The 26,061-nt window shown below is 38.1% G+C and overlaps 1 protein-coding gene and 1 long non-coding RNA gene across 7 annotated transcripts in view; one reads left to right on the top strand and one right to left on the bottom strand.

Annotated features, from left to right (window-relative positions):
• The window catches only part of scarf2 (scavenger receptor class F, member 2), a 32,953-nt gene extending 19,237 nt beyond the window's left edge, over positions 1 to 13,716 (top strand). Inside the window, exons 10-12 of one of the 5 annotated variants that reach the window (XR_013206891.1) lie at positions 7,145 to 7,294; positions 10,459 to 12,218; positions 12,408 to 13,716. Coding sequence is in view for 1 of the 5 variants with exons in the window: in XM_077241661.1 (XP_077097776.1) it covers positions 7,145 to 7,294; positions 10,459 to 11,525 (1,217 nt within the window). In the remaining 4 variants the exon portion in view is untranslated. Of the gene's footprint in view, positions 1 to 7,144; positions 7,295 to 10,458 lie in introns of all 5 variants that reach the window. The other 4 variants (XR_013206892.1, XR_013206894.1, XR_013206893.1 and 1 more) reach the window with 4 other exon arrangements.
• LOC143749174 (uncharacterized) overlaps positions 1 to 26,061 on the bottom strand; it is a 36,915-nt gene that overhangs the window by 4,637 nt on the left and 6,217 nt on the right. For both annotated transcript variants that reach the window (XR_013206897.1, XR_013206898.1), the window contains exon 3: positions 15,732 to 15,883. This is a non-coding gene — a long non-coding RNA (uncharacterized LOC143749174). The remainder of the gene's footprint in view (positions 1 to 15,731; positions 15,884 to 26,061) is intronic.

Here is a 26,061-nt window from a genome sequence, read left to right as displayed (position 1 = left end):
AAAACAGCATGTTTAGCGAGTATTTTTGTGACGTCCTTTTTCGTGATAGGGCATGTTTTAATGCAAATCTTTAGCATAAACGGTGTCATTTGTAATATTGGCAACCTAAACGTTCATTTGAACGTTTGTTTGTGTGAACGCTCCTTAAATGGGCAGTTCATCCAAAAAATTAAAATTGTGTCATCTAAAATATCCTAACATTGTTCTGAACCCATCTGACTTTCATTCTTCTGCGTAACATTAAAGATATTCTAAAGAATGTTGGGAACAAAACAACATTGGACTCCATTGACTTCTATTGTAGGGACATAAAAACAGTTGGCCATTTTGCAAAATATCTTCTTTTATGTTCCATGACATGAGAATGTTGACAATTAAATTGTATAACAATTTAATCATCCTCACATCATTCCAAACCTGCATGACTTTCTTTCTTCTGCGTAACAAAATAAAATATTTTGAAGAGCGTTGGGAACCAAACAACATTTAACCCCACTGAAGTCTATTGTAGGGAATACACTTTTCCATTACGTAAATCATTTGTTGGTTGACTTACCTATTTGGCACTTTCAAATCATTGCTGTGTTGAGTTGTTTGTGTTTGGGAACCTGTTTTGAAATCAATAATACTTTTTGTAATTCTGTTTGGTGCCTCTACTGGCTAAAACCCCCAGTCAGAATGAAAAGTGCTCTGCGTTGACCCAAACAAAGTCTTTAGGGTTTCATCTGAATGGAATGCTCTGGGTGCATGTCTTATTTCCCTTGGCTCCATGTGAAGCTTCAAGTCCTTATTAATCTGTACCCAAACAGACATTAGTTTTCTTTTTCCCTGCATTTCTCCCCTCATTTCCCTATTTCTTATTAAAACAGACGGCTGGGAGCTGAATGTTCCCCCAATCAAAGACTCCTCTGTTTTTGCCAGGATGGAACCCCTGTGTGGAGTTCTTGTGGTTGAGGAACTGTATGGGCTGCTGCTACCAAGAGTCTGTTTTAGACAGAATATTAAAGTGGCCATGCAAACATATTATACTTTTAGGCAGTTTGTTTGGAATATTCATTTTGGACTTGGATTCAGAGACCAAATCGTAAAAGGCACGGCATATTAAGTTAGCACTGCCGTACACTAAATTAAATGAATTGGACTTTTTAAATATAGAAAAACGTGGGTTAGTTTTGCAGCTGTTTTTCTTTAGCATGCACAAAAACAAGAGGTCAAATAGTAATACTACTATAATTCTCATTTGTTTGCATTAGTTAATGCATTAACTAACATGAACTAACAATGAGCAATACATTTTTTACAGCATGCATTAACCTTTGTTATGGTTAGTTTAACAAAAATGTTCATGTTACTTCACAGTGCATTAAAGGTTGAGTTCACCTAAAAAAAAATTCTGTCATTAAATGTAGGATGGGCAATATCAGAGTGGCTAACAATAGCACGCTAGCTTTGAAAGCATGAGATCCCACCCTCCCTTTAGAGCGTCTCCAAAGCCACACCTCCTTAAAACACATTAAGGACCCTCAGCAGAGTCTGCACAGGGTCACAAGACATGGCATGAACGCAGCATAAGCTTGTTGTTTTGGTCCAGGAGGAACTTTAAAATGGGGCTGCAGTGTGGCGCTCTGTGACTGTCTACAACTCTGCACAGCCTTACGGAATGCACTGATGACTTGTGATGTCTGTGCGTGCAGGGTTTGTGAAAATGGAAATACATATGTTGACAGGCAGGTAGGGCATTGAATGCAATGATTGGACGAACATTTTTTGGTCCTGTCACTTCCACAGAAGATATACGCGTTTTAATATTTAGACCACTTCTATTATTGATTGCTGTAAGGATGTGAAGAGAGTTTCAACTAGTATAACAAAAAGTGTTTGAAACAAAAATTGCCTACCTTACCTTTAATTACACACCCTCATGTTGTTCCAACCCCGTAAGACTTTCACTCATCTTCAGAAGACAAATGAAGATCTTTTTAACGAAATCTGAGAGCTTTCTGTCCCTCCATTGACAGCCTGTGCATTACGCAACTATCAATTGCACGATAGATATTCCGTTTAGAATGAAAGGTTTTTAGATACTAGAATGTGTCTAAATGTGTAAACTGTCCATATTTAATGTGATGAAGACACCTGTGTGAAATTAAGGAGGACTGAGTTCTTACTGTACCCCCACTAAACATCATCAAAACACCAGTTGATTTAAAGTCATGGGTCATCTCCAAATCACAAGCAAAAATCCAGGTCCCAATCATGGAAAAAAGAGCTGAATTCTTCTTTTGCAAAGAATATGGATGGCACAGCTTTAATTAAAACATACAATACCCTAGTGTATGGGTAACAGGCGGTCACGGGTGAGCAGCATTTAGTTATTTAGTGACAGAGAGCCCGAGAGAAAGCCCAGAGCCATACTGTCCTCGAGAGACATGTGCTTCCACACTAATTTACCACATTACATAAGTTAAAGAGTCACTGCCATCAGACCCGGGTAAAGAAAAATCCTGTCTAAAACAATAATGTCACTGTTGGTTAGGGTTGAGTATGGCCTGCAGATTGATTCAATAAAACCCCTCTAGCTGTAAAACCCTGGATAGACAACAAAGAACAAGCAAGTAGAACAATTCAATAAGAAGATGGCACTTTAGCAGAAGAGATATAAGCGTTCGGCTCTCAAACATAAACTGGCCCTTTCATCCACGGACTTTATGAGAAAATTTACTGAGAATGCGTCTCTTTCATCTGACAAATCAAAGAGTGTTAAATGACTCTGGAGACTTCCAAAATCAACACAAAACAATGTTGCTTTTCACACTCACTCTTGATTAGTAAAAAAAAAACGGGTTTTGCAAAAGCACGAGTGGCAGAACTGAAAGCAAACGCAGATGAGCGTCTACCCCGTTCCCTTCCCCACCCCCGCGAACTTCTCACTACATGGGAGGAGCTGGATGAAAATATCGTTCTCTCCTTCCCTCTTTTTTCCTCTTCCTCCTTTTCATGTTGTGGTTCTGCTATACTCATTGGCCGACTGCAGCAGTGAGGTCTGCTATTTTTTCCCTTCCTTTTCTTCCCCCACTTTTTTTGTTTTGTTTGAAACTCTACCCTCATAGGAGAGCAAATGGGGGGCTGGGGGTCTTTAGACAGGAAGTGACTAAATTTACCTCAGTGTGTTTCAGAGCCCATTTTACTCCAACTAAAGTTGGTAATGACAGATTTAAGACAAAAGGGACAAAAAAAGAAAGAAAATGTTTATTCCCTCATCTCCACTGGACCAACATTCTGTTTCTCACCATAATTTAGATTTCGGAAAAACACATTTCTACACCAGTGAAGATAATCTGTCTTGAAACGAACAGTCATATCCAGATGATCCTCACAATACCTGTCAAGAACACGTCACGTTTCACCCCTAAACCAAAAGGATGAGGCAAGAAATTATGTATTTGTTATCCGTGCGCACGGCCGCACACCCCCGAGAGAGAGAGAGAGAGAGAGAGAGAGAGAGAGAGAGAGAGAGAGAGAGAGAGAGAGAGAGAGAGAGAGAGAGAGAGAGAGAGAGAGAGAGAGAGAGAGAGAGAGAGAGAGAGAGAGAGAGAGACACGTTTTAAATTGCTCTGAAACACAGAATTGCTTCCTCTTTCACGTTTACTTGCGCTTGAACTGACAAATGCACAAAAAATTAAATCAATTAAGTCAAAATACCCGTCTCAGCAAGTATTCTCTCGGTTATGTCATAAGTGAACAGTTGAGAAAGAAACCGGATGTGTGACAGTATATTCAGTCCATGCATTCTGTTTTAAAGTTACAGCAGCCTGATATTCCTGCTGTTGTCTGTGTCATTAATGTTAATAAAATAAGAAAAATGCAGCTTTAACAAAGATTAACCTATATTTAATTTATACAGTGAACAAAGCTTGTAGGATAAGTGTGACTACCAAGCAGCTCCTCCAGGTGCTTCCTTGACAACCAGACCAAAAAAGGTTTTGTGCACCCCTGACTATAGTATTATGGTACACCGTACGCTGTGGGGTTTTATCTATGTGATCAATAAATCACCATTAGCTTTGTTTCCATCCACCTATTTTTATGTGTGTTTTGAGATATTGCAAAAAAAAAAAAAAAAGCTGGAAAGACAAGATAAATTCTAAAATTGCGCATAAAAACTTCTTCAATTGAGGCGGATACATTTTTTATCCGATTAGACATGTCCAGAAACTACGATGGAAACACATTTACTGAACAAATCCCTTGATGCGCAACAAAAAAACTCACTCAAGTCATAAACGATGTAGGAAAAAAGAGTCACAGTGGCTTAAATTTTTGTTACAGATATTTTGAACCAATTCACAGAAAGTGACGATTTTGTTCTCTTAAACAAAAGAAATGGAAAAGCCACTTTATTCTCACACGCTTTATTTTATGCAGTATTCCAATTTTGCGCATAAGTTAAATTTGCAACGTTAGAGGGAAACATAGCTATTGACAATAATGGGAATTAAAAAATATATTAAAGTTAAAAAGTTGGACACATTACATATTGGGATGGGGGATGCTTAAATTTCATGAAAATAATGTCAATGCAAAAAATTCGTAATAGTTATATAATAGTTATTTTTCCTTTTGATTTTGAGGTGACAAGCAAATTCGGTTTTGTGAGATTTGCCCATTTACTTTTTACTTATATATAATTTAATCCTAATTTATTCCCATGTTCTCAGATATTTAACTAGAAACAAGGAAACACGTTAAGAACGAGGATTGAACAATGTTCCTTGCAAGCTCTTGATCTAAATGTCTCTTAGTCCAAATCTATAAACATGTTTCTGGAGAGGCGTCAGAGAGACAGGCCACCTGTTGCCCTACACCAGAGTACTTTCTGCAGCTGTGGGGGCTAATGCAGCTGGGATGTTCCAGTAATGTACTTTTGTTCAAGGCCAATATAACAGAGGGTGGGCTGCCAGACCGGTCTAAGTCTCTGTCTCTGACAAGACAGCAGTTGTCCGATGTCAGTGAATGGCTTAGTAACAGCACTATGTCTGTTTGCATGAATCTCCATCATACATGTCATGCCATTTAATGGTGCGGCGAGTCCCACAGGGGAGTCGTGAATCTGCATGATGAGAATGCTGGTGACATGAACAGCAGTGAACAGAGAGAAGATATTCCTTTGACATTGCAGGAAACTTCTTCCAGCATCTACAGCTGCTTGGAAAAAAGGATAAAGTATTGAATGTAAATTGTTTCATTGAAGGCAAAACTCCAAAAATGCTGTTTTATATCTCTGTGGTTTTTACTGCTATGTGCTGTTGAAATGTTTATTTTTGCAAATTTACTTGCAAAGCTTTTTTTACAACACTGGGAGAATGTTAGAATAAACCCTTTGCTAGCCGATTGCAAAAGCTTGAGTGTTTCTGTGTGAAGTGCATATGCTAACACTCAACATGAAAGTTCACTTTTTCCAGTTTTCGAGTGTTATTGTTGCTGGTAGATTTACATGTGATGTATTTCATAGTGAAACTAGACATATAATAAGAGAAAATGTGGATGAACATGTTTTTATCCATCAGGAGTTGATTAGATTGTGTGGAAAGTGGCTGTTACATACCAGATTTTTGGAGGGGAGGGGCTAAAAAAATAAGTGGGCTTGGTGATGTCACCTGAAAAGGAAAGTTGTTTCAGAGACACAGCAAGTTATTATATTATTTAAAAAATCATTTAAAAAAATCATGCTTGTGCATACAAAGTGCATATAAAAAAAAACATGTAGCCTATAAAAAGTAAATGAAGTTGATTTTGAATGCATGTTTACTTGAAAGAGATCTTCTGATCTTGCCTATAAGGTCTTGCACGGCCAAATAGCCAAAAGAGCAGTGTGAGAGAGGCGTAACCAGGCCAAGAGAATGTGGTTATCATAAACTCTAGTTCCTCCTGGCTGAGAGGAGATGTGAGCAGCAAGCCACAGGAATCCCGCGCTGACCATCTTTTCTAAGTCAGCATGAATGCATCATCACATAAAAGTGGGCGGAAGGAAGCGGCCTCTTGAAAACCACCGTGACCCTTATTAGGACCACAGTCACATGCAGGAGAACTGGGCAAAAAGTTACCACTGTACGTTTGTAAACTTCTGTACTTAGTTAGACAGCATGCTCAGTTCCATACAAGCGGTTGATAAGAATCCAACACAAGCATCTGTTAAAAAGATAAACATTAAAAAGTAAACAATTTAAACCTACATACTATTTGTACTGAATTTTGTACAAATTTTAGAAAATACTGTATTAAATAATGTATATACAGTTTTGTTCATCAATCCAAAAAACACTTGACAATAATGGAAATAAGCGTTTTTGAAAAACGCTTTTTTTTTTTTGTTAGTGCTGGGAAAGTATTAATCGCATCCAAAATAAAAGTTTGTGTTTACATAGTATATGTGTGTCTACTGTGTATAATTATTTTGTAAATAGAAATACACAGATATGCATGTATACATTTAAGAAATATTTGCATGTATATACACTGTGTGTGTATATGTATGTATACTACACCAGAGTACTTTCTGCAGCTGTGGGGGCTAATGCAGCTGGGATGTTCCAGTAATGTACTTTTGTTCAAGGCCAATATAACAGAGGGTGGGCTGCCAGATATACACACATATACACATCATTTATATTATAAATTAATAAAGGGGGGGAATGTGCTTTCATTTCAAGAAAACAAGGTCACAAAAGTTAGAACCAGTTAATACCACAAACCAGGTTGACCAGTAAGATCATGTTTGATTATTTGCTGCTTAACAACATGGCTATGTTGGTCCACCAGCACCAAACTAGCTCTAAATAGCAGTACTAATCCTAACCATAATCCAAAATACCAGTGTAAGTTCTTAGGTCTTCAGTAGCTCGCAGATTACTCCACTAGCATGCTTTGAAGTATAGTGTTTCACTCATGTGCTGTCAATGCTGGCTTTCATGCAGATTATCCACACTTCACTATTTGCCCTTGTCGGTCACTAATGCAGAATGTAGAGCCTAACATCATCACGTATGTAGTCAAAGAGCTTTTGTGTGTTGTGGAAACCAGGGAGCCTTCTTCCACTGATTTGACCTGACCTCTATGTTTGTTTTCTTCTTGTCCAAACCCTTAGTCACCCACCACGATCCTGAAAACACCTTCAACAGCATCATCGAGCCGCCCTCCGTAGTGGACCAGCCTTCTCCATCATGGTCTTCCCAGGAGTCCTTTTCTTCCTTCGAGACGAGCGAAGACGGGCCAGTTTACTGCATACCCCACGAAGGTGAGCGGGAACTAGCGCAGATAAGCCATCTGTTTGTGCAACATGGAAAACAGATGAGGGAGTTAAGAAATCTCCTGACAATTTTATTAAATGACCCCATTTTGTGGTAAATGCTTGGCCTCTGGGTGCATATATCGAGTTAATACAAACAGCAAACGCTATAAATGGCCATGTCAGCAGATGCAAAGCTTTCAGGATGTGACTCAGGACTTTCTGCATAAACCGTGGTGTGGAAGATTGCTGGAAAACTGATATAAAAGCATTTTAGGGGAAAAAAAACATAGGCATTGTTCCATGGTGACGTGCCATTTTGGTGTTTCTAACTGGTCATAGACATATAATAATCTTTAGGTGTGCTCATTTTATCCTAAATGTTTTTTTTAATAAGCTGTGTTATAGTCAAAGTTTTGCACAATAGTGTCTATTCAGAAATTACCAGGAAATTGGGGTTGAAATGCCAACAAAACAGTGTTAACTAAAAAAATAAAAAAAAGTTTTAAATAGTCTTGGCAAAAAAACTGAAATAAAATGTGTTAAAATGACTAAATCTAAAACTGAAATGAAAAAAGGATGCTTAACAGAAATATTGAAATAATAATAATAATATTAATAATGAAAAAAGTCAAAAGTAGGTAACAAAATTATATAATAAAGAAAAATATAAAAATAAAAGGTAATTCAACATATTCATAAATACCATAATAGTATATAAATAATACTAACAGCAATGAAAGTGACAATGAAATTCAAAATATGAGGGCAAATATTGCCTACAAAATTTTTTATTTTTATATATTAATTTTACAGCCAAAATTATGGAAGTAAAATAATGTCAAATGTTTTTGAAATAAAAAGCCTGTTGAATTGCACTACTTGGAAAAAAATAGGCATTGCATTAACCATGCTTGCATTTTAATGCATTGTATTTTTAGGGCTTGCATTTTTATGGGCTGAAATTCAACATGGTTGAATATTTAAGCTGTGAATATTTCAATTAAAAACATTTCAAACACATTTTCATTATTAAAAATTCAATAATCCATATTCACCCTTCATATTTCACTTCCAAAATATTCTATCTGTTTAAAAATACAACCTATAATATTCAACAGGCAATTTTCGGTCCATTTTATTTCGCTTTGCAAATTCGCTTCTACAAATTCAGTGGTTCAAATTCGACCGTAAATTCAACATTGACGTCCAGGAACTGCAGGAAAAGCAGAAGATTGCCGAGCATACTCTCCATCTGCTGTTAGTCGATCTCACCAGCAGGGGGTGCAAGCGCTTGTTGTTGACGAAGACCAGCAAAATTAGAGCTAGTCATTCATTCATAAAACTCATTTACAGCAATGTAAGTTTATTTGTGATTATTATGACGGCTGTTTTTGTTAAATTCGGTGCCTTCACGGTTACTTTTATTGTGTAGCCTACATGCATATTTCTCTACCGTGAACGAGATCATAATGTTATTCCCCGATGCGGATATACAGATCCAATGTTACATTTTTGAGGTTGACATGTATTTCTCTTGGTTGTTTAGTTGCCTTAACTTTATATTGTGGCGATGTGCTGCGTGCAGGCTATTAGGGTTTCCCTCAATACTTCAGGATTCCCCTGCTGGACCTGTACAACGCTTAACGTAGCTTAATGGAGTAGTGATGTAAAAGTCCAAACTCACAGGCAAGCAGATGGACTCAGAATAACGCGCACAGCTGAGCGTTTCACAGTGATAGACTGGCATGAAGATGGCTTCATGTTGGACATTCGCACATTTAGGGACCGTCTCTAAAGTTTATACGACTTTGGTATACACGTTTCTAACTTCAATAGCATTTGAATAGAATGTGCTATGATCCCAGTTTAAGCTAATGCAATACACGTAGGCATTTTAGGACTTATATATATATATATATAGAGAGAGAGAGAGAGAGAGAGAGAGAGAGAGAGAGAGAGAGAGAGAGAGAGAGAGAGAGAGAGGGAATAGAATAGAATAGAAAGTGTTAGTATTAATTGATCAAGTGTTGATTTTATGCCAGTATATCACGAAACGCTCAGCATGAAACTTTGCGCCTAAAGTTTACAATCTGAGTCCATCTTCTTGCCTGTAGCCTATATAGTAGCCTACAGCCTACATCCCCAATAAGGTGCAAGATTGGTCTTTCATATCACTGTATGTGTTAAGCGTTTTGTCCCAACGGAAAGGGAATCCTTGAGTATGAGGTATTGAGGGAAACCGATTATAATCCTGTTCATGGTAGAGAAAGCTGATGACATGTAGAATACACAGGGAAAGTAACAATGAAGTTATTGAATGAAACATAAACACAGCTTTTGTGTGTTTATCATCTTTTCCGCATATACTGTCACAGATAATCATTTCCATTTTATGAATGAATGTCTTCGTCAACAACAAGGGCTTTTGCACCATCTGATGGTGAGGTCGACTAACAGCAGATGGAGAGTATGCTCGGCAATCTTCTGCTTTTCCTGCAGTTCCTGGACGTCAATGTTGAATTTACTGTCGAATTTGAACCACTGAATTTGTAGAAGCGAATTTGCAAAGCGAAATAAAATGGACCGAAAATTGCCTGTTGAATATTATGGGTTGTATTTTTAAACAGTTTGAATATTTTGGAAATGAAATATGAAGGGTGAATATGGATTTTTGAATTTTTAATAATGAAAATGTGTTTGAAATGTTTTTAATTGAAATGTTCACAGCTTAAATATTAAACCATGTTGAATTTCAGCCCATTAAAAATGCAAGCCCAAAAAATACAATGCATTAAAATGCAAGCATGGTTAATGCAATGCCTATTTTTTTTTTCAAGTAGTGCAATTCAACAGGCTTTTTATTTCAAAAACATTTGACATTATTTTACTTCCATACAAAATGTAAATGACAATTTATTTAAATGAACTGTTTATTTTATGTTGGACTGAAATTTAGAACAAAACTACAATTTTAGTTTTAGAATCCTATTGTATATAGAATTTTGTAATATTTTGCAGAAATAATGACGAATGTCAACACAGAGGTGATAATTTTAGCGGATATAACTTCCAGTTCATTAATCACCAGTCAGTTTTTCTTGTAATTTTACATGACTACAGTCATAGAGATATATTTCTCTACCACTTACCCCTTACTTTACCTTTTTCAGAGACTATGAACGAGAGCTGTGAGAAGAAGAGTTCTGGCCCTGCTCAAGAAGTATCAACACCCAATGATGAGGACGCAGGAGAGTACACGTCCCTCAAAGACACAAGAGAAACGACAAAACAGTACATTAGCGATGGAAGCGAGCAGCCTCTCCTGAAATCTTCAGACAGCGAGGGCTCCACCAGTGGTTCCGAGTCAACCATAGGAGCCGTTTACGCCCATGTCGCACGCCTTTCCAAACACCCCAAAGAGAAGACGAAACCTCGTCCTCCAGACCCGTCCACCAAACCGAAGGTGTCCTGGATCCACGGAACATCTGGAACCAACCCAACAGAGCAAAGCCAGACTCCATCACCACAAAAAGAGAAGAAGAACAACAACAACTCAGAAGTTTCTGGAAAGGCTGATGAGAAGCAGCGGTTTAAGGAGAAGTCGAGCAAGAACATAGAAAAGCATCAGGACGGGAAGAAGACAGATGGACCCGAATCCCCAAGCAAAAGCAAATCTCACAAAGCTTCAGATACCATAGAGCACCTCAACGGAACATTCCAGAATGCCCTGAAGAAGATTGGAAACTTCCACTCGGACAAGAAAACAAACGACACCAACAAAGAGCCGCCCAAGAGCCCAAAAATCATGCATCGGCACATGAACTCTGAGGCCGCCACGCTACTCGCGGCTCAGCTGAAGGAGAAGACCCAAAGCCTTAATCGGAACGAGGGGCTCACGGTGGGCGTCAAACCCAACGGTGTTTCAACGCCTCAAGCCAACCGAGAGAAACCCACCCCTCCTCAAAAGACCAAGCGCTCTGCAACTGGGACCAACAAACCCCTTCTGCCCACCTCCGGCAACCTCCAGAAGATGGTGGCTCCTATTTCAGACTCTTCTCCTGAACCTAAAAGCCCAGAAAAACAAGGGCTTAATGGGACCAGAGTTGAAGGAGATGCCACACCAAAGAAAACACCCATCAAAAAACCACCGAGGAAGAAAGGAAAGGAGGGAGCAACGGAGACGGAGGGCAAAACCACTCCAAAGACGGCCATCATGCCACCTCAGACTGTCAAATAGATCCGCTTTGATCACATTGGTGAGAACATAAATGTACAATTTTTCGTAACTTTCATTAAACATGATATAGGAATTGGATGGATTGTTCTTTAAATGGAAGAGCTGCTTATAGGTTTTAATATTTGGAAGGATTGTGGTTCTCGTTAACTCTCTGAAGTCCTGGAATCGAAAAAAAAAACGTCGTGGCTTGTGTACAGTATTAAAAAGGAAGAGTAAATGAATTTAAATGTAATAAGCTTTTTTTGTATGCTCTCAGTTTTAAATATGCATTACTCAGCCTCCATTGTTTTGAATTTGCCAATGCTATCATAATTGTCTGATCAGCGGGTGTGTGTCTGAAATGTGTATTTAGCACTGTACTCATTGGTGTAAAGAATGAACCAAAGGTACTTCAAAGGTACAGGAAGAATGATGCCATTATTCATTTTTACTCAAGCCATACAGATTATTCAATACCTTGATAATGATGTCATTAAGGAAATTGTCTGTTTGGTTTCTAGGACATACGCATTCATCAGTTCTTAGTACCTAGCATCATGCTTTTTAAGCTAAAAACGTCCGTCGTAGTCCTTGCTAATCCACAGTGATATCTAACCTTGCTGCTGAATCTAAACACCAGTTTTTCCCTTCTTCTGTAAAGTACCCACAATCGGTATTGCATTTTTTTCATGACAGATAAAGACTCCATACAAGATAAAGAAAGGTTGTATATTAGCATTTATTTTGTGAACTTTTAGGACTATAATGGTATATAGAAGGTCTGAATGTCAGCATACACGGACTAAAAGACAAAAAGTCTTTTAGTCCGTGTATGCTGACATTCAGACCTTCTATATACCATTATAGTCCTAAAAGTTCACAAAATAAATGCTAATATACAACCTTTCTCCTCTGGGATCTTGTACGATGGGGAGTCTTTCCCGAACTTCCGGTTAAATTAGGAAACCAACAACAACATGAAACATTTATAAATATGTTTTGATCATATTTGCATTAAAAATAAGCACTTAAATTATTGTTTTTCCAGTAAAAATCAGTAATGCTTTTAGGCCTTGCTAATATCACACGCCTTTCTCTTCATGACTGAAAGTTTATGCAGCACAATAATAACTACAGCATTAATATAATGTGCATTGCAGTGTATAAATTGTTAATTTATAATTATTTGTCCTGCCAAAGAAACAATCATAATGCCTGAAAGATGCCAGTATAACCTACAAGTCAGATTAAAGGGTAGTACCGTAATTATGAATTCTTCAGTTTGTCTTGACTATGCGGTTGCAGGAAGTTCATGGCATCAACATTTTTTTTATAATGGCTCATGACTACAGCTTATGTTCATTTTTTAAGTTTACAATCAGAAACACCCTATAGCACTTGCAAATATTTTTAAGATGACACCAACAATGCAAAAGAGAGTTTGTTATATGGTTATATTTAAACAAAAAACGAAAAGTTCGATCTGGGCCTGCAGTATTTTTGAGTTTGCAAGCAGGTTCACAAAAAGCAGATTTTGGATTGTGGTGTACAGTAACTGCTATTCCCTTGTATGGTACCTTATATTTTTCTACATGCTAAGATATTTTGTAATAATATTTTTACCTTCATTTGTAAGCTGTGCTTATACAACTTATATCTTTGCTTTTATATTTGTGTGTGTGTGTGTGTGTCAAATGAACTGGTTTTCAAATTTGATAACATTTTATTTCTTTGTTTTATGCAAGCATCAGGTACATTTGATTGTAATGTTTAAATATATTTCCTTTTACTCTCAAAATAACTTTTTTTCACATTTCTCTGTGGATGTTATTGTTTGTTATGAACGATAAACTGCATGATGCAGAGGTCAGTGAGAGATATCTATGCATGTTACCCCATGTTCTGTTTGTACCGCCTTTTTTTAAGTGGGACCTATGACAAAAAACAACTTTTCATGTTTTTGCACGATTCCAGAACATTTCCAACTGCAGTATATTATTTTATGGGCGTTTGAATAACAGATTTTTTTAGTTTACTTCTCTGACTTTGGCGTATGAGCAAGCTTTGACTGACTTCAACACAGAGCATTATCAGTAACGTGCATTATGTTCATTCATTTTGTCTGGATTTTTTGCCTTTTTATGTTGTTGATAAGTGGTTGTTCAGTTACCGTATTTGAAATAAAAGCAAACCTGTAGCTCATGAATTGAAAGGGTACATGTATCAATGGCTCTTTCTTCATCAGATCTTTTGATACAGTGACTTAAATATATTAAATACTATTAATACTTTTAACCATTAAAACATTAAATGATTTAGAAAAAAACACGATCCAATACGTTTAAAGTAAAATACAGTTTTTAAAAAAAGCACTAAATGAACACAATATATTATAATTAAGAAATTAAATTGTATGTACAGTATATGCACAAATATAAGAATGGAATATATACACCAACATATACATTTACAAAATAGTTTAAAGCATGTCAAATATGCAGGGACTTCCTTAATATCTGAATCAGTGTTTTGAACTGATTCACTGAATCTGACAGTTCAATAGCACTGATTTGGTCAAATGAATGGGTTAATCAATGATTCAAACATAGCATTATTTTTCATTTTCAAGCGGGTGCTAAAACTGGCCTACTGCTTCTGAAACTGAAACTTGGACAAGTCATGTAAAAATAAAAAGCACATTACAATCATCTTGATATTCAATTTCGACCTACATTTTATGTGGCCAACAAAACAACAATGAATAATGTTCAATATATTGCCCATAAAATAAAATAATTATTTAGAGATAATAAAGATCTAATGCACTACAAGTGTGAGGATGATTCATTTTGTCAATAAATGACACTCCCCTCTCCATTTTCCCGTTCATACAGTAAGTGATATTTTACGGTTTCTGCTGACTCCTGGCTGCCTCTGTGCTCTGAGCAGGGGATCATGGGGAGGTATTTTCGTCGCGGTAGCAGTTGCAACGGTGGTCATATGCTCATCAAACTCTAAAGGGCCCAGAGGACTGAACTGGCGAGCTCCTCTACTGGCACAACAGCCGCTTTCATACAGGAACAGTTGGAAGTCTGTGTGCGGGGGCCCTGGAGTTAAAGCATCATGCGCTGCGTATTTGCGCTCCATTTTCTCAATCTTAAAAAAAAAAAAAGAGAGACGAGAGTGCTTGAAGAAAGTAGCCAAGATTTCGGAATATCATGTGATCTGTAATTGAAACCAGAGATGTCAAAGCATCCACACACGCATACACGCGCGCACATTTCCCAAGTCATGCCACTGCTAACAAAGTAAGTGAGTATTAAGTGAACCTCTATTTAAAATAAACTGATGACCATCAAGCATTTTCTCCAAGAAAGTGATGTAATACTACATTCAAAGTGAGAAATAATACATTTCAAAAATAAGAATAACTTATCTTACCGCTGTACAATATAGCTTGCATGAATAACCCTTAGCAGGTCTATACAGGTGGAGCTGGGGAAGGTGGAGGGTTTCTGAAAGCACGCTGCAATGCTAAGGCAAATGCTACCCTGGTATTTGAAGATTGATTGAAGCTTATTGGCTACTGATATGGCAGGAACCAATCAGCTGTGTCCTATAGACAACGTCGGGTTATGAACAGGTGGGTTAAAGGACCTATTAGCCTGCACCATCTAGAGTTTCATGCCCGAACTTTGTATTTTGCGTAGATAAAAATTCCCCCTTAAAATATCATTATAATGCATCCGTATGTTTTACTTCAGAGAAGGCTATAGTTTTTATTCATAATTTTAATTCTCAGTAGTGATTATGATTAGATTCTCCAAAAAAAATACTGAAATGAATTTTTATATTTAAAATCAGCACTGACTTAAAAAGAAACCTTAAAATACTGCCATCATATATTAATATTTAACCATTTCAATAATATACCATTATTTTTTCTACATTACAGTAATGAGAACACACACATAATTTTCCCAGTAAAATCAATAACAGTATGAGTTCTCACACTGCAACCGAAACAGAACTCCAGCCCTGGAAAAGTAATTGACATCTCTTCTAGGAAACAAAGTGTATTCCTGAAAGTATTCACAAAAAAAGCATTTCAGAAGCTACTGTAGCTACTGCTTACAAATAACTCCAAAGCTACGGTATTATGACCAGAGAGACAAATGAGATTTTGGAGAGGGCGACATGACAAATCAAGTGCAGGGCTAAACATACCTCTCAAAAAGTGGCAGGTCCTTAGAAACACCAGGACCTTCAGAGCCAATGAACATCAGCCAATGGACCCACAGCTGCACGCCTGTTCAGAGCTCAGCCGTTGTCATGGCAACAGGGACAGATTGCATCCACATCTGGTAGCGATTTCAGCTCTTGTGAAAAAGGGGGGGGGGGGGGGGTGATTTATGAGTTAGGCGGAAAAAGACAAATATTTTCTGCAATGCAAAGCAGAAAAAAAGCAGAGGGTTGAGTTACACATGAAAGAGGCTGAGAAATGCGTTTTGTTTGTTTGTTTGTTTGTTTTTTCCCCAAACAGAATGAAAGCAAGATGTCATACTTCTGTAAGTTTTGAGAAATCAATGGAGCCGTGCTGGTACTCTGGAAAGCTGCTCTGCTGGTTTCAGCAGCTTTCCGTAGGAAGCAGACCATTCGACGGGCGACAGACTCCATTTAATTATTCTATAATAAGAGCTGACAACAACTTCGACATAAATCATACACTTATATTCTAGCAAGCTTTCTTTCTTTAATGGATCCTCAAAACAGGTTGCTCACGTTTGTTGTTTCTTCTAAACATTTCTAAATGTCTGTTACAAAAAAAGTAGAGTGATAGTATTAGCCTAGATGGTACTGCAAAGCTTTGATTACCATATTCATATACCATCACATGTACACATTACTCAAGGGTAATTCAAACAAGAACATGGTTTTATGCTCATATAAGCCGCTTTTCCAAAAGACTCAAAGAACAGTAAGGAACGGTTCCAGTTATATTTCCACTAAAGCTTGGTTTGGCACGGCACGATTAGACTAACCGTTCTCAGCCCTGAATTCGTAATCGTGTCGAACCAAGCTCAAGTATTTTGTATTATATTCTAAAGAGCTCTGTTATCAGCCCCACATTGGAAACTGAAACCATATCCGTACCGGCTGGCACCTCAGCCGTGCGTACAAACATCTCAATGTCAATGCATTAGATAACAGAAGAATTACTCTGCGGAAATACAACCACGCACACGTTGATGTTAAACAACAAACAGACAGAAACTGAGATCGTAAAAATACATGAGGGCAAACAAAGGACCAGATGAGATCATTAACAGGTGACACATGAACAGAATCCTCAATTCAATCAGAAACCATAGAAACAACCGGGCAGGGAACAGAGGAGGACTGCACTAATTAACCTAAAAGACTGACCCATGAAACTAAAACGGAAAACAAGACAGGAAAGCTGAGCAAAAGCAAACTCTAAACATGAACAAACAAACTCAAAACGTGACTAGCACCCTCATGTTGTTACAAACCCGTAAGATATTTATTTTGTATCTTCGGAGCACAAATGAAGATCTTTTTGATGAAGTCTAAGAACTTTGGACTAACTGTCCCAGAACTAACTGTCCCTCCATTGACAGTTAGGCAACTACCACTTTGCCGCTTCAAAAAGCTCATAAAAGAGATCTTAAAGGGTTAGTTCACCCAAAAATGAAAATGATGTCATTAATGACTCACCCTTATGTGGTTCCAAGCCCGCAAGACCTCCGTTCATCTTCGGAACACAGTTTAAGAAATTTTAGATTTAGTCCGAGAGCTTTTTGTCCCTCCATTGAAAATCTATGTATGGTATACTGTCCTTGTCCAGAAAGGCAATAAAGACATCATTAAAGTAGTCCATGTGACTTCAGTGGGTTAGTTAGAATTTTTTGAAGCATCGAAAATACATTTTGTTCCAAAAATAACAAAAACGACGACTTTATTCAGCATTGTATTCTCTTCCGGTTCTGTTGTCAATCCGCTTTCATGAGTCCGCTGACGTAAGACGCTGCTGACGTGTGTCTGGTGCGCCCGAGCTTCGTTTACAGTCTGAGGGAGACGCACACTGTAAACAAAACAATCTTTGCAAACATGTCTAAGGATTTCGACACAGGGGAAGACTTGCATTTTTTTTAACCAGACATATTTATTTGAACCCGAATACACGGACGCACCAGACACACGTCAGCAGCGTCTTACGTCATCAGCGTCACTGCGGACTCATGAAAGCGGATTGACAACAGAACTGGAAGACAATACAATGCTGAATAAAGTCATCGTTTTTGTTATTTCTGGAACAAGATGTATTTTCGATGCTTCAAAAATTCTAACTAACCCACTGAAGTCACATGGACTACTTAGATGATGTCTTTATTTTCTTTCTGGACAAGGACAGTATACCATACATAGATTTTCAATGGAGGGACAAAAAGCTCTCGGACTAAATCTAAAATATCTTAAACTGTGTTCTGAAGATGAACGGAGGTCTTACGGGCTTGGAACGACATGAGGGTGAGTCATTAATGACATCATTTTCATTTTTGGGTGAACTAACCCTTTAAAACTAGTCCATATGAATTGAGCGGTTTAGTCCAAAGTTTTTGAAGAGACTCGATCGCTTTATATGTTAAACAGATTGAATTTAGGCTTTTATTCACATATAAACATTAATCAGAAAACATAACCAGAAAAGTCAACTGAACCTGCTTGACATGAAAAAACAAACCTCTTGCTGAAGCTCAAACGTGCTTCGTAACACGAGACTGAACCTCACTGGTTCTCGCACGTCAAGCGAACATGCTTGAGCTTCTGTTAACCACAACTGATGTGTGAGTTGAATGCTTATATGTGAATAAAAGCCCATTCAATCTGTTCATCATATAAAGCGATTGTGTCTCTCCAGAAAATTTGGACTAAACCGCTCGATTCATAGATTAGTTTTACAATATCTTTATTAACTTTTTGAAGTGTTAAAGTGGTAGTTGCCAAGAGAGATAGATAGATGGATGAATGGAATGAATGCTCAGAATAGTGAAGGTTTAATGTTTTGTATTCAATGCAATGACATTCAAGTTTATTTCTGCCATAATACATTTCTGTGGTCACTGTATGTCTCTGATCTCTATGAAAGTCTCTAGCATCAGCTTCTGCCATTGTGTTTTTGTCCGTTTTGCTTTATGAGAGGTCCATGAATCCCAGCATACATGTCCGCGCCATGTGTGGGTTATTACTGGAAAGACGCTTGGCGCGTGTCGCTGCTTCTAACCGCTGGATGCTGAGCTCAGCTCTTCACCAGTGAGCTGCAGCGCTGAGATCATGTGTGTGTATAATATATTATTACAGGCTAAATCTGCTGGGCTCACACTGTGATATAAGTCTGACTGATGTGAGGTGATAACAGGCCAGTTCATCAAGCAGTTAATGAGACATAGGGCTAAAAATAAATGATTAACTGCACTAGATTTATTCATTGCTCACCAGTCAGTTGGTGATCCGTGAATTCTAATTCATTGTGCTCAAACACATGTTCCAAAACAACAACAACAAAAATCAGACAAGTGTCTGATTTATTAAATGCTTTTGTGGAGAGGTGTGCTATTGCTTTTCCATAAGCAACCACATACCTGGAGAACGGATGAAGCTGGGTAAAAAAATAAAAAAAATAAATCAAATGGACTTACACTGAAGGAGAGACCTGTGCCATATATCTAGATTAAGAATATCACAGGCCCTACACCTGGCATTATAGGGATCGTTCACCCAAAAATGAAAATTCTGTCATCATTTACTCAACCTCAAGTTGTTCTAAACCTATATGAGTTTCTTTCTTCTGCTGAACACAAAAGAAGACATTTTGAAGAATGTCGGTAAACCAGAAAGTTGATGGACACGATTGACTTCTATAGTCAACGGGGACCATCATTACTAACATTCTTTAAAATATCTTTTGTGTTTCACAACATTGATTTCCATCAAGAGGTGAATACATTTTCAAGAGAAAGATCTTGTATTGACAATGCAAGAGTTGAGAATTTAAAGTTTTGGACTCAGAAGTGCTGATTTGTGTGCGTGTGTGTGTGTGTGTGTGTGTGTGTGTGTGTGTGTGTGTGTGTGTGTGTGTGTGTGTGTGTGTGTGTGTGTGTGTGTGTGTGTGTGTGTGTGTGTGTGTGTGTGTGTGTGTGTGTGTGTGTGTAAAAATATTTTATTTTAAAGCCTAATTCGTTCTTTTTTTCAGTTTTAAATGTAGATGTGTCTCTTTTGACACTACAAAACATAAGAATACTTTACACAAGTGTCTGAGTTACTCTATTATGTTTTGACTTGGTTCTCATTAGGACCAGAGGCCATAAAGTAGTGTAAAATTTCAAAAAAATTTCCCCAACTACTTTTACATGTTTAGAGGGTTGCTAGATATTGTCTGCCAGCCTATAAGTCAAAGTAGATACAATTATATTCATGTCTCTAGATATGTATTTTTTCACATCTAAAAATTTAAAGAAAGGATACTGTTAGCAATGAAAGATATGGGTTCCATTTAAATTTCAACTTTTTTTAAAGCATTGGCTCTCTCATCTTCATTCTTGGCCGTTTTGAAAAAAGGCAAAGCCCCTCTGAAGAAATGAAAGTCTCCCATTAGTAAGACAGATATACAGGGTCAGCAAACTGTTGTCTACACTTCTTTTTTCCTCTTTGTCAGCATATTTGTGTGTCAAATTTATTTGAGGATCTGCCTCTAACGCAAAACTTTTTTCTCCCTTTTCTCTCTCTCCCTCCACACATCTCTCCCCCTTCTTCTACTTCCTTCTGTCACTCTCCCCCTCTTTTCTCTGAGAGGAGGAAGTAGTATGGTTTATTCAGGGCTCAAGTTTCAGAGCAGTGTGTGTGTGTGTGTTGTTTTTACTGGCTCCCAAGAAGAGAAGGAGAGAGCTGCTTCTGTGACCGTCATTGCAATGATGAAGATAGACCAAAATGGAAAACAGTCCATCTGCTCATTTCCTCTTTTGTAACGCCAGTGCCTAGCAAAGATGGAACTCGTTAGTGAAAGATCAAATTGATCTGTGTAGCGATGTTTAAGATTCAGGGAAGGAGGAGGTGGGAACCGGCGAACATTCAACATTTTAATAATAAAATAAAACAAATACAAAAACAAAAGTATAAGCCAGCATCCCCTCACGGACGACTGCTGGCAACACAAAACAGAAACAAAACACAACATAAAATCAGGTCTGTTCCTCTCTCCATCTCCTCTGTCGTCGCTCCACCTTTTATGCTTCCGCTCCTCCATGAAAGATACGAGACCGCTGCGTTGCACAGGTGTCGCTCATCTGTAATCACGCCACCTGCTCGCCACATACCCCCATTGCCCCTCGCAGGCCGGGGGGGGTACACCCGAGACACCCTGGCAGCGGTGACGACGGTACCTGGGGGTATGGAGAGACGAGGCGAGAGAAAAGGAGACGGAAGCATGAGGAGCAACAGAGACGATAGAGGGGAGAGAAAAAAAAATCTTGGTCCGGTTCCCACAACGCACTGCCATCTGGTCCTCCACCAGCTAGGCGATCTCCTCCGGCGTGCCTGGCGGTGGCGCTGGATAACCCTCGGTGGACGGCTCGACACTCCTCCGCCCCCTGGTGGACGGCGATGGCTCCTCCGTGTTCGGGCAGACGGCAGGAGTCCCCCACTCCCTGCTCCTCCCCATCATGGCGGATGGCAGCAGGCTCCTGCCCACGGCGAACGCTGGAGGCGACTCCGCTCCCTCCCGGACGGCAGCCGCCCGTCCAGCACCCAGGCAGCCGGCAGCGAGCTCGACAGCCCCCCCGGCAACTCCAGCTCCGGCTCGAGCGTCTATGGTGACGGAAACTGCCCACCATGCTCGATGGCACCGCGGATTCCCCACAGCGGGAGGACTCTTTGACAGCACGTAATCACTTAGCAACAGTGGTGTAGTCTACGTGATACGCAGGTATACGCCGTATACCCACTAGAAAATGTCAAGGATTTCCGTATGCCCACTAGGAAATGTCAAAGATCTCCGTATACCCACTTTAAAAAGCGCGAGGAGTCGTAAATGTAACAACATCATTTTGTGAAAGAACTTTCATTCATAAATTCACCCGGCCGTGACGTTTGTGTTTGCGCAGCGACACGGATCGAATCGCGGAATCCAGCAACAAATGTAACTTCTGTAAAGCGGAAAGTCACGCTATTTGGCAATTTTTGAATGAATAAATCAAAAGTAATGTTACAATGAATCAAATGTCGATATGTACTAAGTGTCTATGAATATTAAAGCTCAAAAAGCCTGCTTTATTGAAATAAACTCTGAATGTTCTGCGTGTTTCTGTGAATGATCGCTCAATGTGTGCTCTACTACACACTGACGCGCGAGTGACACTCGTGGTGTTTTCAGCGTCTATGAGGAGGACATGCACACATTTGAACTTCATTGCAGAGCTTTTATGAGTCACTTCACAAGAATTTTACCATTTCATTTGACAAAACTATCGTCATTCATTCGTATCATATACACACTCACAAACTTTAAAGTCTTCATGACAACCTGTCAAAATCAAAGTTTTGTATAACTTGAAGGAAATATAACAGAAATATATTACTATTGCACAGTAGAGTATACTTCAAGTAGGCATAATAATAATAATAATAGTTTATTTAAACACACAGAAGCTCAAATGTCTTTAATTTACAACCCACCAAAATAAAAGTTTGTAGAGATAAATAAAGTAACTCGAGGGAATTATGAAAGAAATTGCACAGTAAGATGTAGGCTACTTTTTAAAATAATAATAATCAAATCTATTAAAACATAATTTTAAAGGAATATCACACAAGTTTTTAAAAAGTACATTTTTATTTGTGCTTATAATGTTTAAGTCTTTTAATTGTCAGCTGATAAAACCTGTGCTTCAGGGACCATATTCATATAACATCTAAGGCTAAATGTAGCTCTTTACTGGCTGAGTTTGATGGCAATTAACACTAAACAGTAGAAAATGGATGGTGTTGGCAGTTTGGTGGATGGAGGGGGGGGCGAGGGGGTACGGGGGGCTTGGGCTGGTATATAACAGTATACTCACTACAAGCTAGACTACACCACTGCTTAGCAACCGCCCAAAAACACCATAACAACCACATAGCAATATGCACAGGCAAAATCAAGATGTCACTTTCTAAAAGCACTTCACCATACAGTAAACTGACAGTACCTTGTTAGTCCAGGAATAAAAATGTATACAGAAATATATAAAAGCACAAATGTGTAAAGAACAGTATTTTTTTGTTTATTACAATTTATAAAATAATTGTGACTTTTTAATCTCACAATTCTGACTTATTTTTCTCACAATTGCGTGATATAAAGTAGCAATTACGAGATATGAACTTGCAAGTCTAATTTTTTTCTCACAATGGCGAGTTTTTATCCCGCAAATCAGACTTTTTTCCTCACAATTCTGATTTATTTTCTCAGAAATTAGATAAAGTTAGTTAAGTCCAATTCTGAGAAAAGAAAAAAAATCAGAATTGCTCGTTTTTATCTCACAATTCTGACTTTATAACTTGAAAAAAGTTTATATCACACATGTCTAAGAAAGAAAGAATTGCAAGATATAAACTAGGGGGTTAAAATCTGAATTGTGAGATAAAAAGTTGCAATTAGCTTTTTCATTCAAATGGTGGAAACATCCAACGTCCATACATTTTCATATACATACAAAAAATTAAATTAAATTAATAAAATAGATTGTATATACCATTTAGGGCTTAAATACATTAAATACAAATAATATTTTTTTAATATAACTGTGTTTGGCTGAAAGAAGAAAGTCATAGACACTTAGGATGGCTTGAGGGTGAGTAAATTCTGGGATAATTTTCATTTTAGGGCGATCTAACCCTTTAAATAGTACATATGACTATTTTTTTCTAAAGTGACACTGTCCAACAGCGACACCCATAAGTAAAGTTACAGCAGGAGTCTGCTTCTTTCTCTTGCCTCCCCTGAGATCTTTGAGTTCAACAGACCCTATTAAGCATGCGGTGGGTTTTATTATGATAGGATATGATTGGTTAGTGTGATAAATCTCGCATATTGTTTTCATGCGTGTTTGCGAATCGGTCCGAATAAATAAAATGGTGTTTAATGGGAAGACTAATTAAAAAGTAAGTGAACAACTCACCCACTTAGGGATCACTACTTTATGTCACGTCAAAATCAAACTTAAAATGGCCTGAAAACATGATGACTGGGTTTTTTTAGTGAGATCAGAATCAGTTTGATGAAATGAAAAGGTACATCTCTGAGTCTGTGACGGTGTTTACCGAGCTTGATGGCGGTTGAGCCAAAAATAAGTTGAATATTAAAAATAACATCTGAACATTAGTTGACAAATAAAATCTATTGTTTAAATTGTTACTGCCTTTATTATTTTGGAATATAGTAAAAATTGCTTAAAACATGAGACTTTATTTATTGGTTTTAATAAATAGAACATTAATTACTTTGTTAATGTAAAAATACTAAATAGAATTGCATTTGGTTGCTTTTTTATATAATGTAAAAGTAATATTTAACCAGGAAAATGTGACAACATTAAGTGTAACTGGGACATGAATATAAATTTGATTGATTAAAAAATCTCATTCTCATTTTCAGAGTCTCCTCATTACAGAACACTGCTGCACGCCACTGGGTGTATAAAAATGTATACACAATTATGAAAATGTATAAAGAAAAAAAAAGTGTTTTATACTATTGTTGTAAACAAGTAATTTTAAATAGTTTTCAAATAGTTTTTCATTTAAGGAAAAAAAAAATTAAGAAAAAAATAAGCCCCTTTTAGATCAAATATTCCCAAAGCAGTTTCTCCTAGTGGTGGACCTGTAATCTCTCTGCGCTTTCAGTATCTCATATAGCCACAGTTTGGATTCATTAAAAAGTGTCAGTATCTTTAAAGCTGTGTCTACATCCTGTTCCTCTTTCACACCCCCTCTTCTCTCCCTCTCGGCTTCAGCCATTTCACGGAGCATGTGGTTTTCATTAGGAGAGTTGGATTAGAGCACAAGGGCAGATCTGCAATGGTGGCAATCCACACTCCTCTCCTTGCCTCCATTATCTCATATACGATCAGCTTCGGCCATTCACTGCGCGTATGACCGTCCTGCCTGATGATGTCACCACAGCCGCTGCTGCGAATCTACCCTCAAAATCTAAATATATAAACCTGACATGAACTTCCCATAATCCTCTACTCTGGAGGTTAGAACTTCTAATCATAGATCTGACAACAAGAGAAGCCTAAAATCATGGTTTAACTGAGTCGGTGTTGCCAGAAATAAGTAATCGCCATCATTTTTTTGGTGATGAAAGTTGAATCAAAATGTGAGTGTGTGTGTCTATGCCCTGAGGATCCAGACTTCCAGGATCAAACAGTGCTTGTTTTGGAAACAGGGGGAAGCACTACCTAAATGCTGAGTTTGGAGAAAAACAACGGAGAGGGAGGGGAAAAAGAAGGGAAAAAAAGGAGAGGATGAGAGCCCAAAGGATCCGGTGGAGGAAATGGCTCCTGCTCATTATGTGTGCTGCTGGAGAACAGCATGCTGGTAAAAGGACGGCAGTAATGCATGTGTGTCTAGCAGATCTTACGTGCATGTTGACGTGTGTACAGTCAGAGAACGTGTGCATTCTCATTTAGGAGAGAGAGAGAGCGGAAGAGCTCATAAAAAGTGTTTTTGATGTTTAGCCAGAGGCGTGTGACTGATACTCATGTGTGTATGAGTCTCAAGACAAAACTGATGACAAATGAACTTTTTATGAAAAACATGAATATAGGATTTAAAAACAGGATTTTGCATGATTTAACCCTATAAAGCCTAATATATCACATTTGGCCTCTAAATTTTCAATAATTCAACTTTCATTGCAAATCAAGTTTATTGGCTAAATTTACAGACTTGAATGAACAAATCAAACAAAAGTAATTGAAATAGCTCAACGCAACAAATGTTTCAAGCGGTTTCCCCAAATTCAACTGAAATGCAACTTTTAATGACTTCTGCAGTCTCAAAATTATTAAACCTGAATGACTCCCTAGAGTGGCTTGCCAAAGACCTACAACAAGACTTGGTGGCAACAGGCACTGAGGTTTCAGCTTGCACAGTAAGGTGCGTACTAAACGCATGTGGTTTCCATGCAAGAACTCCAAGAAAACACAAGAAAAGTCGGCTACAATTTTATCAAAATCATATACAAATAAGCCACAGAGGTTTTGGGATTCTGTTCTGTGGAGCGATAAACAAAAATGGTACATTTTTTGGCCCTATGGATCAGTGGTATGTCTGGAGGAAGAATGAAGCATATGCTGAAAAGAACACACTGTCTACAGCTAAGCATCTTGGTGCTCGTGATGCTCTGGGGCTGATTTACATCCTCTGGCACTGGAAACCTGCAGCGTGTGGAAGGCAAGATGGATTCACTGTAGTATCAGGAAATCCTAGGAGG

This window comes from Siphateles boraxobius, unplaced genomic scaffold (genome assembly GCF_051911475.1).
Source record: "Siphateles boraxobius isolate OS27281-9 unplaced genomic scaffold, OSU_SipBor_1 24, whole genome shotgun sequence".
Lineage (NCBI taxonomy): Eukaryota > Metazoa > Chordata > Actinopteri > Cypriniformes > Leuciscidae > Siphateles > Siphateles boraxobius.
The sequence above is the reverse complement of the archived record's forward strand: the minus strand, read 5'-3'. Positions and strand labels throughout refer to the sequence as shown.